General features: G+C 36.8%; 1 protein-coding gene across 2 annotated transcripts; it reads right to left on the bottom strand.

Moving 5' to 3' along the window:
• Positions 1 to 3647: 3647 nt before the first annotated feature.
• LOC141480362 (uncharacterized) lies at positions 3648 to 14990 on the bottom strand. 2 transcript variants are annotated; one of them, XM_074170287.1, is made up of 3 exons: positions 6897 to 14990; positions 6232 to 6711; positions 3648 to 6168 (listed from the first exon to the last, which is right to left on the bottom strand). In XM_074170287.1, the coding sequence occupies exons 2-3, from the start codon at positions 6651 to 6653 to the stop codon at positions 5457 to 5459; spliced, it is 1134 nt and encodes a 377-aa protein (XP_074026388.1). In that variant the 5' UTR covers positions 6654 to 6711; positions 6897 to 14990; the 3' UTR covers positions 3648 to 5456. The 2 variants fall into 2 exon arrangements, with proteins under 2 accessions (XP_074026388.1, XP_074026389.1); XM_074170288.1 differs by lacking the exon at positions 6897 to 14990 and adding an exon at positions 6779 to 6837 and having other exon boundaries at positions 6232 to 6706.
• Between the last annotated feature and the right edge of the window lie 571 nt (positions 14991 to 15561).

Below are 15561 nucleotides of genomic sequence, written 5' to 3'. Positions count from 1 at the left end.
CCCCCAAACACATACAAAGCGATCAAGGGAAAGAATTTTTCAATAAAAGCTTCTCATCTCTCATGCGAGAATATAATATCAATCATTATTCAACATTTAGCACAAAGAAGGCAGCTATAGCAGAAAGAGTGATTCGTACAATAAAGGCATGGCTCTACAAGGAATTTTCGATGAGAGGTCACCACAAATGGCTTGATATTCTTCCAATTATAACTAGTAGATATAATAATAAAGTTCATCGTACAATAGGTATGGCACCCATCAATGTTGATTCAACAACAAAATTAAAATTCAAGGGTATCAATGGAATTGGAGGAAGACAAAGTAAACCCAAATTCCAATTAAATGATATTGTACGTATAAGTAAATACAAACATATTTTTGAAAAGTCTTACACTGCGAATTTTACCACGGAGCTATTCAAGATTGTTAAAATTAATAAAACCATCCCAACGACTTATAATCTTGAAGATATGAATGAACAGCCGATTAGAGGATGTTTTTACGAAGAAGAGTTATTACGAACCGAGAATCCTGACGTATATCTGATTGAGAAGGTGTTGAAGAGAAGAAAAAATAAAGTATATGTAAAGTGGTTAGGCCTTCCTAGCGAACAAAATTCTTGGATTGATGAATCAAATATGGTTTAAATGTATATAATAGTGACTTTTATGAATAAAGTAATATTAAAGTTCATTATTGTTTTCATTTCAATTATAAGTATGTGAACTGAAAAATATTGCAGCGGTAAACATTGCCCCAGCCATTCGCAATGTTCTGTGTATACCAAACCAAATTAATTGTATACTCCATTCCCGCTTATATTTTTCAACTCACGATATTGAAAACACATTATCATTCCCAAAACTAATCGCCGTCACTTTGAAATGCAGTATCCAACTCTTTTTGCCAATTATCTCTCACTGATAATGCTGTCTCATAAAGCTTAGTCGACTCCTCAAGCTCAGCCTGAGCTTGCATTCTCGAACGTTGATGGAATTGCTTATCTTTACCAATTTTTGAACGGAGTTCATCAGCATCTTTAGACATTCTAGCCAATTCAACCTTCGCTAATGCAATCTTGGCATCTAATGCTTCAAGAGTTTCATTATTAGCATTAATAGCTCGCTCACTCTTTTCAAGTTCAGCAATAGTCATCTGTGCCTTTACAAGACGGCATTTTGCTTTCCTTTTCATTTCCCCAAACCGATGGAGGGGACTGAAAGAAGATAGCGGTTCAGCTTTCAAATCACTCTTCATTTCTTTAGGAGTACCTTTTGGCTTCCTCTTCGATCTGTCACTTTTCGTTGCGGGTTTTTTCTGTCGCACAACACTTTTGGATTCTTTCTTTTCTTTGAAGTCAGTGACAATCGATGAAGATGCCTTAGTAACCTTCCTCTTGATTGTTCTAGATTTCTTATCAACACCAAGAGGAAGGGTAGATGAAGAGTGTTTGAGTGATGATAATTGCGAAACGATCGGATTTTCAATAATAATTTGCTCATTTGGTTCTGGCACATCTGCAAAGTTAACGAAGTCGTTAATATCAAAATCATTTATCGAATCTTGACTCGATAAATGTAATACTGGAATATTTTCAAAATCAGTCTGATCGATATCAACAAGTGGTGAACCATCTTCAGCAATCAATAGCGGCATAGAGCTCATGATTATTAAGGTCTGAGGAATGATATGTGATAGCAATAGAATGTGGATAGGAAAGGTGATGATGTTACTGAGACCTCACCATTTATAGAAGAAAATAAACTAGCGCATGCGCTCTTTCATCAACTGGCACATGCGCTCTCTCACTAAACTATTCACGCATGTAACAATCTTTGTCATTTAAGAGGAAAACTTTGTGTTGCATGCATGTATTTTTAAATGTTAGAAAATAATACAAATAAATTCAAAATATATATATATATATTTTTAATAATAGAGGACAATAACGATAATAAAAAATGAAAAATGTTAATATGTCTCTGTGGATGTGGAACGTTCTTTGACTCTATTCCTCAATAGTTGTTGCTCGTGCGTCAAACACCAACATTGAAAAAAATGGATTCTCCTATTGGGGTAGAGTTGACCAACCTTCTCACACAGATCCCAAGTACTTCTACATGCATTGCATACATGATTCCAACAATTCATGGAATATGTATCACAACGCAAACAACGTTGCAGTGGAGTTGGAACGGCAGCACAGGTACCACAAATATTTCTACAGATACCTATATTGTTAAATATTATAGGTTCGGAACACTTCAGACACTGTAACTGTTGTTGACGATAATCCGATTTTGTTCGCTTCGGTGGATGAGAAGGAGGCGATAGTTGAATCCGCAACACGCAATCACTACACATACCAGTACATGGATTGATTGAATCCTTAGGTCTACTTATTTGACAAAAGTAGCACACAATAGCCCCTGCAATCATCATTGGGTAGACACACACTTTTGGTTTTTCATTCCACTCTTTTGGAAACGGCATTTTACTAATTCGATTAGAAATATAAAGAGATGACTTACAGAAACTCTGAATGCTCTCTCCTATACCTACGATCTCTATTTATACAAATCAACATCATGTGGAAGTATAGTGGGATAACTTCTCCTACTATTCCACTCTAAACGAGTCAAGTGGGAGTCGCATCACCTCCTATATAAGTTGACTTGCAAACCTAGAGTTCATTCATTCACTCTCTACAACTGTGAGCAAACAACAACAAGATGAATTCTGCAAAAATAAATGCTGCATTAAATAGAATAGCTGCTGTTGATGAAAACAATTGGATAGACGAATCAGATGATGAGGATGTCAATGTTCCGCTAGAGGAAGTAATAGTTGAAGCAGAAGATGTTGGAGTCGATGAAGATGAGATAGACGAAGTTGAAAACGAGGCCAACCAAAGCGACGAAGATGATGACGTGATGGAGTTTGAGAGGGTCATGGATGAAGAAGGAGATGATGAAGGGATAGAAGCTGACACAACTGAAGGTGATGGTGCTATGAGGATCGGTATGCGAACACTCAATGTCAGTGAGACACTGGAAGATCCCTTGGATTTGTATTGTGCATTGGATGCATACGTATTGATCAGCACAATAGATGGAGAGAACAAAAAACTATGTTGGTGCTGCTTTCGGTTTTATTCGCATAGAAACAATAATGGAGGGTGGTATGCCCATGTCAACACCCACAACACTGTCTCAATTATGGAAATGGGACAGAATTGGTGTGAAGCTTGCGAGAGGCCACTAACAAACTTCACCCGAGTATCTACATGTATTATATGTAATAATGTCCAACCTGTGGCACAATAACCGTGGACCTACTGGTCAAAAAAAAAACAACAGCCCTTTTCAGGGCTACATTATTCACACAAACAGTAGTTAGTTGTATTAGTATTCATAGATTATGTGACAAATGAATACTTTGACTAATAAAAGTCTAAGTTGGAAATTTGTTAGTCTTTGAATATCTATACATTATATGACAAATAAATTACTATTTGTTAGTCTTTGAATATCTATACATTATATGACAAATAAATTACTACTTTGACTGAAAAGTCGAAATTTGGAATTTGATAGTCATTGAATATCTATGCATATGATGAGTACTACTTCAAATGAAAGTTGAAGTTGGCATTTGTCAATCATTCATATGCATATAATGATGAATACTTTCACATACATATATTTCGTTTGAGATTATAATGTTAACATAATGTTAACAATGGTATGAATCTGTTTCTGTTTGAAAGTATAATGGTAGCTCTGAAAAGAGCTATTTTTTTTATTGTTTCAGTCTTTAATTGTAGCCCTGAAAAGGGCTGTTATTTTTTTATTAATCCATGCAATGATATGGACTAACGCTCCTCATCATCAGAAACAATAATTATGGTATCGTCATCTGAATCAGATGATATACTAATGATATCATCCTCATAGTAGTCATCTGAATCAGATGATATACTCATGATGTCGTCGTCGTCATAATCAGCTGAATCAGATGATATACTAATCACATCATCCGCATTATTATCGTCAACAGCATCTATGTCGTCCTGAATACCTTGTTCCACTCGTTCTGCGAAATCATCAGGAAGATCATAGATTCGCTGCAGAAATTGAGCGAAGGTTGTACTCAAATGATCAGACGTTGAATCTATTTCATGTACTTGGATGGGTCCTGTACTCGACATTGTGGAAGAATGATATAGAACTGGGATTGTTGCTATATTTATATTGGAAGAAATGAAATGGAGGGGGTGAAATGTAGAACAGTGTTTGAGATTCGAAAACATCAAGAATGAAACTCTGAGCGATTATTAGGAGAAATTCTAGTGATTATTATGGAAAAAAAACTAATAAGAGGGAGAGGAAGGGAGGAAGACACTGCCCCAGCCTCGCAGTGCCTCGTGTACACCAACCAAAAAGTGTGTACTCCGTGGAAGGAAAGGAAAGGAAATGATGGACGAGTAGATGATTATATGTCATCATCGGAATTGAGGACATCATCATCGATTAGGATTGGGGATGGCGGAGGACTATCCTCGATGAGGATAGGGGATGGTGGAGGACGTCTAACGTCAAGCTCGTCATCAGCATCATCACCAGAGTCGTCGTCGTCATCATCGTCGTCGTCGCTACTCATTGGGACAATGTCATCATAAGCAGGGTCCCACCATCCGTCAGGATCTGGATATTCCGAGTCATCCAAGTGTCCTTCGTCACTGCCAGTGACATGTTGAACTTGCATCCTGATGTCGTGATCCCGGTATTCGTATGGCGGACTGTGGGGTTCCGTGGTGGAAGAGACAACCTGTACCTGGCTGTTATCCCAGTAATTGAAGTTGTACCCCTGATCCGGGCAGCTATAGGGTTCGGAGGTTGAATCGGGTTCCATCTCGATGCTAGCTGATCAACTGAATGTTTCATCAGATGATTTCTACTTTTATACTTTCGAGAGGGAGTGGGAGAGGAGTGGAACATTGAGTAGGGGTAAATTGTAGTGTGACATAAGACATATTCAATGAGTAGGGGTAAATTGCAAAGTGACATAAGACATATTCAATGAAAGAGATACTTGAATGGATAAAATACAAATGAAATATACTTGTCGATTTCACTATGAAACATGTCTATTTTTTATTTTTTAAATTTTCTTCACATGAAATTATTTACAAGTGATTAGAGGACACAAAAATTGATGTGAGGTATTTGTCTAGAAGAACTTGGAATTGAAATAAAAAAAATAATAATAATAATAAGAGGAAGTGAAGAAAAATGCTCCAACCATCGCATTGTTCAATGTGTACCAAACCAAAAAACAGTGTACACCCTTTATTTCACTTCCTTTTCCTTTATTCAATATAAACTTAACAAATATAAACTTAAAACTACCATAATTAAATACTCCTAACTAACCTAAAACTAATCTTATATTTACACTTCATCTACAAAAAGAGTGTCCATAACTGTCACTATTTTTTTGTACAGCTTTATCGAAGAGGTCTCTGCTTTACACCTTTCCTGCAGAGATGCATAATTCCGATCTATTTCGGCCATTTCCTTTTGGATTTCCCTCCGTCGGTTATCCATTTCAGCCATTTGTCGCTTCATGGTAACCAACGCGGCCTCGCTAGATCGGGCAGCTCGTTCTTCTTTCTTGCATCTCTGCAGAAAAACACTCATCTTTTCACTAACCTCTCCGATAGGCTGTGGCACCAACACCTCAGGATCCGCCGGTGTCGCTGGCAGCGGTGGTAGTCGCGTCACCAACGGCGACAATATCACCAACTCCGGAGAAGGACTCCTCGGAATTTCCACTGCTGCTGGTGCTGCTGCTGGTGTGGAGGCCCTCTTACGAGAGGTCGAAAAACTACCTGCATAAGGATTAGTCCTATTGCAAGTAGCTCGGTACTTTGAAATAGGACCAACCTTTGCTGCAGGTCGTTGGCAAACCTTCTTCACAGCCCTGACTTCCTCCTCCTCCTCGAATAAGTCAGGGCTAGAAGATCTGCACCTAACTCGCGAACGCGAAGTGGTTGGCTGGTCAACCGTCACCGCTCTCGAAGATGCTGCCTCCTCCTGGTCAGCGGACACCGGCAGAATAGACGCCACAGCATTATTCACCTCCTGTGTATTGGTTGCCATTCTGAAAAAGAAGAAATAATACAAAGTTAGTTGATATAAAAAATAACATTCCTAATTTACTTACTCAAATATCAAGTTGGTCGTTGGAACGTACTGCCTTGTTGTGGAGTGGACTGCTCTCGATGAGATGACTTCTCGAACTGAATGTTGTGGAGTGCTCTCCGGAGGGTATCGACTTCGATGCGTGAGCGGTGGGAAAATGGTGGGAGCGCACATGCGCGATGAGGGTAGGGGTGTACATGCGCAAATGTTGGGAGTCGGGGGGCGGGGCTTCGGGGAGGGGAGGGGCGGGGCTTCGGAAAGGGGGCGGGGCTTCGGAAAGGGGCGGGGTATCCGAAAAGTTGGTGGCGACGGGGGGGGGGGCGTGGCCCTAACGGGCCACGCCCACTGCCTGGGCTCCGCCCAGGTGGGTGGGGCCTCCGGCCCCAGGTAGGCGGGACATCTGGAGAGACATCTACGCCCTCTTCGCGCGCGCGTTCGTAACATAATATGCAACCGAACACCTAACCTAACGTATTAACGTATTAACGTAACCTAACCTAACCTAGTACGCTAACCTACCGCTATGCAACCGAACCCCTAACCTATCGTATGTATTAACGTAACCTAACCTAGTACGCTAACCTACCGCTATGCAACCGAACACCTAACCTAACCTAACCTAACCTAACCTAACCTACAGTAACTATTAACCTAACCTAACGAGGAAATACTAACCTAACACCTAACCTAACGTAAGTATGCAGCTAACCTAACGTAGCTATTAACCTAACCTAACGAGGGAATACTAACCTAACACCTAACCTAACGTAAGTATGCAGTTAACCTAACGTAGCTATTAACCTAACCTAACGAGGGAATACATTCACCATGTTGGTTCCATTAATACATCATCAGTTGGTTTTGGTTTTGGTTGTATTATTCTATGATTTGGATTAATGTTCAGTCCTGGATATCCCAGTCCACCTGATGATGATGGCCTGACTTTATAGTTTCTCTCCAAAACTTCTTTATGGTTTTTCTCCAATACTTCAACTCTCTGTTCCAGTACATCATACTTTTTCATTGTAGTCCCTGTTATGTTTGACATAGCATCAAATTTTTTATTTGTAGACGCTGTTATGTCAGACATTTTTATGTCTACATCACTTGTAAGTTTGTCAAATTTACGAGTGAAAGTTATCCGAGCCTCTGCAATTTTATCGTCAAATGCTTGCCGGGCGTCCCGAGCAATATTGCCTATTGTGGATTGTATTGCAGCTTGTAGGGCTAGAAGTATAACTTCCTTTGCTCCATTAATTTCCCCCTCAAGATATGATACAGTTACACAATCACTCTTGTCAATTGGTTCACTTGTATTTTTCAATATTTTCCTTTGCATGTCATAATGACCATCTTTTGTTAATTTAAAACCATTCCCAGGAGGACCTCGAATGACATTACCACCCCATTTTCTTTTTCTACCAAACTTATCGATTGTTTTAGACATTGTGCACTCTACGATGATTCTCTTCAAACTGATATTTCTGTCATTTACATTATACTATATATTGCAGTAATTGATTAGGGAAATAGAAATAATACAAATAAAATTTTAATCATTTTATATTCATTACAGTAATACATATACATACATACATAATACATTAATATCACATTACTTCTATCATATATTATTAATTATAAATGGCTACATAAATATCAATATTGAATTTTCCGGTTTTGAAGATATTGAATGATATTTCAATCATTGATCTCGGCAGATAATAAATTAATCAATTGATCCAATGGAGTCTCCTGAGATTGTGATTGTTGAATAATATTACTTATCCAACGAATGTTCTCATTTGGATCGTTTTCATAAAATTCAATATCATTATGACCCCAAGGAAGAGTGTGGGTAGTATTCGGAATGATAAATCGTTTATCATCGTGATATGATAATGCAACTTTATTTTTTAATTCAGTATACATATCATGTAACACGCTTCTGAATGAATTCATCTTTCTGAATATCATACCACCTTGTTCGACGATTTTTTGATAATCTTCGCATGTCAATTCATTCTTTATTACAGATCGTTTAACCCCTTTGGCTTTCTTAAATTCACCATCAACAGATTTCACATAATATGCTTTAGCACCTGTACCATAAAAACTCATGATTGGATCATTTGGAAATTCATCTTTGAAGTTACCCAAGACTGAACTTGTTACTGGAATATTGAATTGGTTAACTATACTGTAATTGGATGTATCAAATCTACTTATGTTAGTTTTTATGAATTCATAAAAATTTTCTGTGTTTACTTTAAGAATGAGCGAGTCGGTATCTGTGTAAAGTAAAGAGACATTTTCATCAAAGTGTTGTTTGATGCATCCATAGAAAAAGTCATACATGACTGTTTTAGATAATTCTAATATGGAAAATCCCAAATATAATGGTTTATCGTAATGAACCTTCACTCTACCCAATTGAATGGCAACGAAATTATCAGTGAAAATTGAACAATTTTTGAAATTTGGTTTGGCTATGAGAGTGCTGGCACCTATATTTTTCTTTATATTTTCCCAATGTGTAACGAGTCTAACATCAATTCGATTATCTACATTCTCCATTGTCTTTCCATACACCGCATTATTCATTAGTTTATAGAAATCTTTAACAGATTTGTTGTTAGACCTATTACGCATTTCAGTATTAAGATCTATATAGGGTTTCATCCAGCATGATTGTTTGAATTTCAATACTCTATGTGTATTCATTACAATCAATCCATTTTTGACAGCTTGCTGTAGATTCCTATAATGAACAATATATTTTCTTTTATCATTCAAATTTGGAATTAATTTGGGAATTTTCGATTGTGTACGAGGTGGTATTATTTTTTCGACTAAAAATGGAAGGTCAGAATGTTTATCATGCAACTCTTGTGGATAATGAATGTCCACTTCAAATACATACCCATACGGACTATCAGTACTCACATCCATCACATCGAGATTAAGAATTTCATTTGGTGTCAACCATGTAAATTCACTTGTTGGTAGAGGTTGTGACATACTGTGACCGTATAGATTTGTTGCATCTAAATATGTAATGAATGTGGAAGGTTCGTTGGGATTATAATTGGGTAAAAATCTATTATTTGCTATATGTTTCCTCTCGCTACATTGACTAATTCCACCTCGTATACCTTTTTGAAAAAAGTGAATCATATCAATGTCAGTTAGTAATTCCAATTCAACATTAGTGAACTTCAACATGGCATCCCATGATAATCCAGGTGCAGTGTAATATTGTGCCGGATCTAAGTTATATATCTCTAAACTTGTGGTGCGGAAGTTTTCAAAAATATCACATAGTAGCAATACATCCGACTTCAAATACAAATCAGAGTATTCCCCCAAATTCTGACACTCGAATAAATTCCAAACTTTTCTAGCCCTATCATAATCAGTTTCCGATATATGTTCACAATTGAGTGTGTCATAAAACTGATTTTTTGTCGGAAGTAATGGATAATTCAATTTGTCAATGTCATCAACAAAACTATATGGAAATACACCTTTCTGTCTCATCAAATTGAATTTCTCAATTTGTGGGAAATGTTTGTGCATCTCCAAACATTGATCGGAGGTCAAGTTTGCACCCAACTTCTCCAACGAATTAGTCATAAATTTATAACTATCGATAAATCTCATTTTGAGATAATTCTTCCTAACCATACCATCTTTATCGGTATAGCTGTGTGTAAAGAGATGCTTCGTGAAAGATATATATTTCTCTTTAGTTTGCGGGATAACATCAACTTTCTCTTTATTCCTATACAATTCTTTTATGAATAAATGACAATCATAACCACTTAAATTATGAAAAATGATAGGTATGAAGTTTGGTATTTTGAAATTTAAATTACATTTCGAGTGAGCGGCATGTGATCTTTTCTTTCCTGTGACATGACAATGATCTCTTACTTTGACGTCACCATCAGTAAATGCTTTATTACATATACCACAAGTTCTGGCTGCAACAAACTGTTCTTCTTCTTCGGCAGTTTGTGTATCCATTGGTTTAGGGTTTCTAAGATGATTTTCATGTATCTCTTTCAAATCATCTTCAATGCTACTCACAAATTTCTGAGCTGCATCTACACCCCTATATGTAACAAATTTTGTCAAATCATCATTATATGAACACTTTATCAAATAAGCAAATGAATATGGGGCATGTTTGAATGTTTTAATCGTGTATGAACTTCCAGGATTTGGCTCATTCACATGAATCGGTTTAAGCACTGATTCAAAATCAGCATACACTACAAATGGCACCCTCATTTGCCTCTCAAAGTTTTCAAACATTAGTTTATTTTCCGCAACCATTCTACCATATTTATTGATCTTTAAATTAGTAGTTGGTGTTGTGGTACTAATGTGATTACAATCATACATATTATGACGTAAAAGCAATCTCTCATCAGAAAAATATATCAAACATCCATCACAAAAATATTTTTTCTGTCTATGAGCTGATAGTTGATTAGAAACTGATCTTGAAAGATCTTTGATCCAACAATAGTGACCATTACCGGAGTCATCAGTTATAAACAACAAATTGACATGTCTCCGGAGTCTTCTCTGTGAGTATCGCAATGGACCAATCACTTCATACTTCATTTTACCCTTCTCAAATGTACTCTCTAAACCGTAAACATTAATTGAAATATCATTCCTATCTTCGAATATTTCGATACTCTTATTATTAACTTTAACCGGAAAATCCATACCTGTGACATCTAAAACAGTGGAAAAATGTGGATATGACGTAAGTTCGGACACTCGACTATCTGCAGGATATAATGCTGATGTTATAGCCCAAGCAAAACAATATTGATCTTCATTACGAACATTCACAACAGCTTTCTTCCATTGAATACATTGAGGCAGCTTCACATATGAACGTCCTTCCAGTGGACTGTATTTATTAATGTTGACCTCGAGAAACAATATTTTTTCACAAGTCCAACCTGAATTATAAAAAAAATATTACTATTCAATCTTATTGAAATTTTTAAAAAATAAATACCTGAGTCACGATCCTGGAACTCAGTCGTTTGAGCCACAATTACATCACGGAATCCATCAAAAACAGCATTCAAATCTGAAGATTGGTCCACTATTTTATTTTGGGAATTAAATGACTTCGTGTCCCTCGAATCATCAGTCTGAAGAATATAATTCCCAAAAACTTCCATATTCACCTTGATGCTTTTATGGATCCTGATGGCTGATTCCAGTAATTCAATGACCTTCTGCCTAATCTTATTGAAAAATGACATGTAGTCACTGGTTACAATCGAACTCTCCACCCTGTATGTAGCAATGCGGCAATTGAATGCATTCGTTATAATTTGAACACCGTCAGACAATTGAACACATGCATTATTTTTATGACTCATGGTTCTTCGGTGAGAATTCACTTGGGTCATAGGAATTGTCACATTACAACAATTGCACGTATACATAGGTGTTGCATTATCCACTCTCACCCGTTTCACTGCAGGCCCTCCTTGGCAACTCTGGAGCTGATGCCGACGAAGATTATCACTACGAGTGAAAGATTTACCACAGTCACAGGAATACATTTTATATAATAGTTCTCACTAACTCACTTGATGTAAACTGACATAGCCAACACTCGTACGCTTCTTAAATACACTCTGATAGGACCCGTCAAGACGTCATAGCCAACCCCACTTCTCAACTACATGCGCCAAGATTACCTCCCAACTGAATGCGATAACAGATGTCGATATACGAGCAAGCAGTGGTCGTTGCGGTCTCGGAGAGGGTAGACGCTAGGCAAACGGTCCTCGGCTGCCGTTGTGTCACCATCGATAGCGGGGCTAGAGCGAACCTTCATCGCTTCGGGAGAGGTGAGGGCAGACCGATGAATACGCATTACTCTGCCACACGTCGTGGAGTGAACATGTCGCTCTCTAGCCGTTGAACGGTTATTGCTGTGACGTCACTCCACTACTAACTTGGTGCCCTAACACCGATGGAGCATTTATTACTTGGAGGATCTTCGAAGTATGCAGACGTATGTTTGTACATAGACAAACAAGCACATGATGAAACCCTGTACCGTGCATTCTCCTACACACACACATAAACACACAAAATCTCATATGAAAAAAAAATCTGAACGATCCATGCACCAGACACTTCAAGGTCACAACGCCTTGACTTCACTGCACAACAAAAAAACTTCACCAAACAACAACCAATAAAAAAAGCAATTAATACGTCATAGTGGTGGGGGGAGGCCGAGAATCAGCTGTAAACAACTACTCATATCTTCTGCTGCATGGAGAAAGTATTACGAAGATAAAGAGCAGATCAAGAACGAAAAACAGGAAGCAATACGAAAAAGAAAGTTAGAACGAATAGAGAAAAAAGAACAGGAGAGAGCTCGAAAGGTTCAAAAAACTGCTCCGAAACGAAAAAAGAAGATAAAAGCCACACAGGAAACGATAGAGTCGATAGATGAGGAATCTGAGAAAGAAAATGTACCAGCCGTGGAGCTAATGAAATGTGCTAAATGTGACGATGTATTAATTTCTGATGTAGAAGATGACGATGAGAAAAACATTGGCTGTGACAAGTGTATTAGATGGTATCATCTGAAATGCACGCAATTTCTAGGATTAAGTTATTCAGAAGCCAAAGATAATTCTTTTGAATGTGACTTGTGTAATTAATTAAAATTCGAAGGCAATAGTAATCATACATTGTCTCATAATCATAATATTATGATTCAACATTTCTTTTAGTAGTAGAATTAGATAAAACTATTGTCTTGTTTTGTTGCTATAATATAGCCAACAACTTATCAATCAATCAAGGCTGATCTTCATGATATTGTAAAATCGTGATTTTCGGGTAAAATTAACAGAACTGATTGTTGTTGACCTGCAACCATTAAAAGGTTGAAAATTATTAATTAGGTACCTGTTTCAGAATAATGTTTCGTTTTTTTTAAGTAGTTTTGTTTTAAGTTCTATCAATGTTGAGAAGAATAAATGAGTATTCTTATTTTCTTTATAGTGATTTATTAATGATAATAATGTTGATTTTCAAATAATAATATTCTTGAATAAAGAATCTGTTAAAATACAATTTTTCTTTGCATTATCTTAAAAATATCACCCCTTAATTCCTTTTCTTAGCTGGTGAACGCAAAATGGTCTATGGGTGGACGCAATTTAGATTTTTTGGACGCAAATTGGGTAAAACGCGTATTTTTGAAGTTTGTCTATTTGTAAAAAAACCACAAGTAGTTTCGAACAAAACTGAAAGCGAACCCTATAGTAGACTATATAATGAACACATCACATAACTTTTTCATTGAAACTAGTGCTGGAACATTTTTATCTTCTCCTTCAAACTTGCCAACTGCACTAAATGGACGCGAACTGGCGAAATGACCCTATAAAGTTTAAAAAAAACTTATTTACTCGTACACGAATCCAGTCTATATCTTTTATTAAATTGAACTAGACTACTACTGAATACAAACCATTATTCTCACCTCTACGATACGATACCGACATCAGTTGAATATAATATTGAAATTCTTGAGAATGTGACTAACTTGAGGGTGAATTGCTTTATATTGCACAATTTCATCAAGTAGCTCATGCTTGTTGATGCCATAGTAACAAATGTTGTTGAATTGTATCTACTTGTCAGTTCGATTCAGTGATTCTTTGCAAAACAGTAACTGTGTTCTTTGTGCGAAAACTCCAGTATGCCTTTCGCGTTTAGTCCAAGTGATTGCATTGATATGTTATTAATTTTTGGGAAATGTCAGAAAAACTGCCGTCAAGCACAACGTCTATACCAAGAACGTTTTCCAGACAGACCCATTCCGTCACGAATGACTTTTTCGAGAGTTGTAGAAAAATTGCGAACTGAGTCATTTCCTTCTACTATAAAGCATCGTCATCACACGAGATCTGTTAGAACTGAAGATTTAGAGATCAATGTGTTGGCTTATATTATTATTCATCCACATGTTTCTATCCGTACTCTTGCAGAAGAAGTCGGTGTGAGTAAATCTAATGTACAGAGAATTCTGAAAGAAAATAAATACCACCCATTCAAAATTCAGTTGGTACAAGGTTTGAAACCCACGGACTTTGAACGACGACTTGAATTCATTGCTTGTATTCAGGTAATATTACATGAAAGTCCTAACATATTCAGTCAAATTTTGTGGAGAGCGATGAATCGCGATTCCACAATAATGGAGTTGTGAATCGACATAACAGTCACTATTGGTCTCAAGAAAATCCCCACTGGGTCCGCGAAAGTAATATTCAAACTACTTGGGATATTAATGTATGGTGTGGATTGTTCAATGGCCGCATCATAGGACCTTACTTTTTCAATGAAAATCTCAATGGATTGCGATATTTACATTTTCCAGAAAATGATTTGATCCAGTTGATGGAAGATATTCCCATAGCAGAACGACAAGGAATTTGGTGGCAACAAGATGGTGCTCCTCCTCACAATTCACAGGTTGTTACTGAATATCTGGATAGTACGTACCCAAATAGATGGATTGGTAATAAGGGTCCAATTCGGTGGCCGGCTCGTTCCCCAGATTTATCTCCGCTTGATTTTTTCCTATGGGGTTATTTGAAAGATATTGTTTTCACTACTCCCCCTTTGAATGTGGATGATCTGAAAATGAAAATTCGATTAGCGTGCAGTGATATTACGCCTGATATTATAAGAGCGACTTGTACGAAAGAAGTGATTCGACGTTTCGAAGCCTGTATAATATCTAATGGGCATCACTTTGAACAAATTTTATGACTCATTTCTAGGTACCTACCATTCTTATGAAATGATTCATCAAGTTATATTATTTACAGTGTTATTAATTAAATATTTGTTTACGAATACACCTCTTTCAATTTCGCAATTGTTTCATATTCAAAATGATTCCTGACTGAATTCCACAACTCAAAATTGAAACCATTACTTCGAACACCCAAAATTTTGACTAATTTTCATGTGATCTGGTGCAGAGAGAATAATTGTATGAGATATTTTTAAAAATAATAGTCGTTCTCAAGACTTTACAATTTAAGCAATAACTCAACAACACCGTAACCGAATTTCAAAAACCAAACATGAAATGATATCAGAATTTAATCTGAATATGTAATGATATATAGGGCGTTCTATTTAAAAAAATGGAATTTTGGTCTGTAGCACCTACACCAAACACCCTGTATGTTTAAAAATTATATAAAAATATAGCTCTCATGAACTCCTAAATCTTTTGTATGAAACATTTTTGTGTATCTCCTTCAAC

Source organism: Leptinotarsa decemlineata, unplaced genomic scaffold (genome assembly GCF_025532065.1).
Source record: "Leptinotarsa decemlineata unplaced genomic scaffold, Ldec_3_MD MMD2_P_RNA_scaffold_7, whole genome shotgun sequence".
Lineage (NCBI taxonomy): Eukaryota > Metazoa > Arthropoda > Insecta > Coleoptera > Chrysomelidae > Leptinotarsa > Leptinotarsa decemlineata.
This window is presented reverse-complemented; position numbering and strand designations above follow the sequence as displayed.

Coding starts and splice junctions, on each gene's coding strand:
- LOC141480362 (XM_074170287.1), bottom strand. CDS start 6,653: ATGTTACGAACGCGCGCGCGAAGAGGGCGTAGATGTCTCTCCAGATGT. Junction 6,169..6,231: donor ACGACCAACTTGATATTTGA/GTAAGTAAATTA, acceptor CTTCTTTTTCAG/AATGGCAACCAATACACAGG.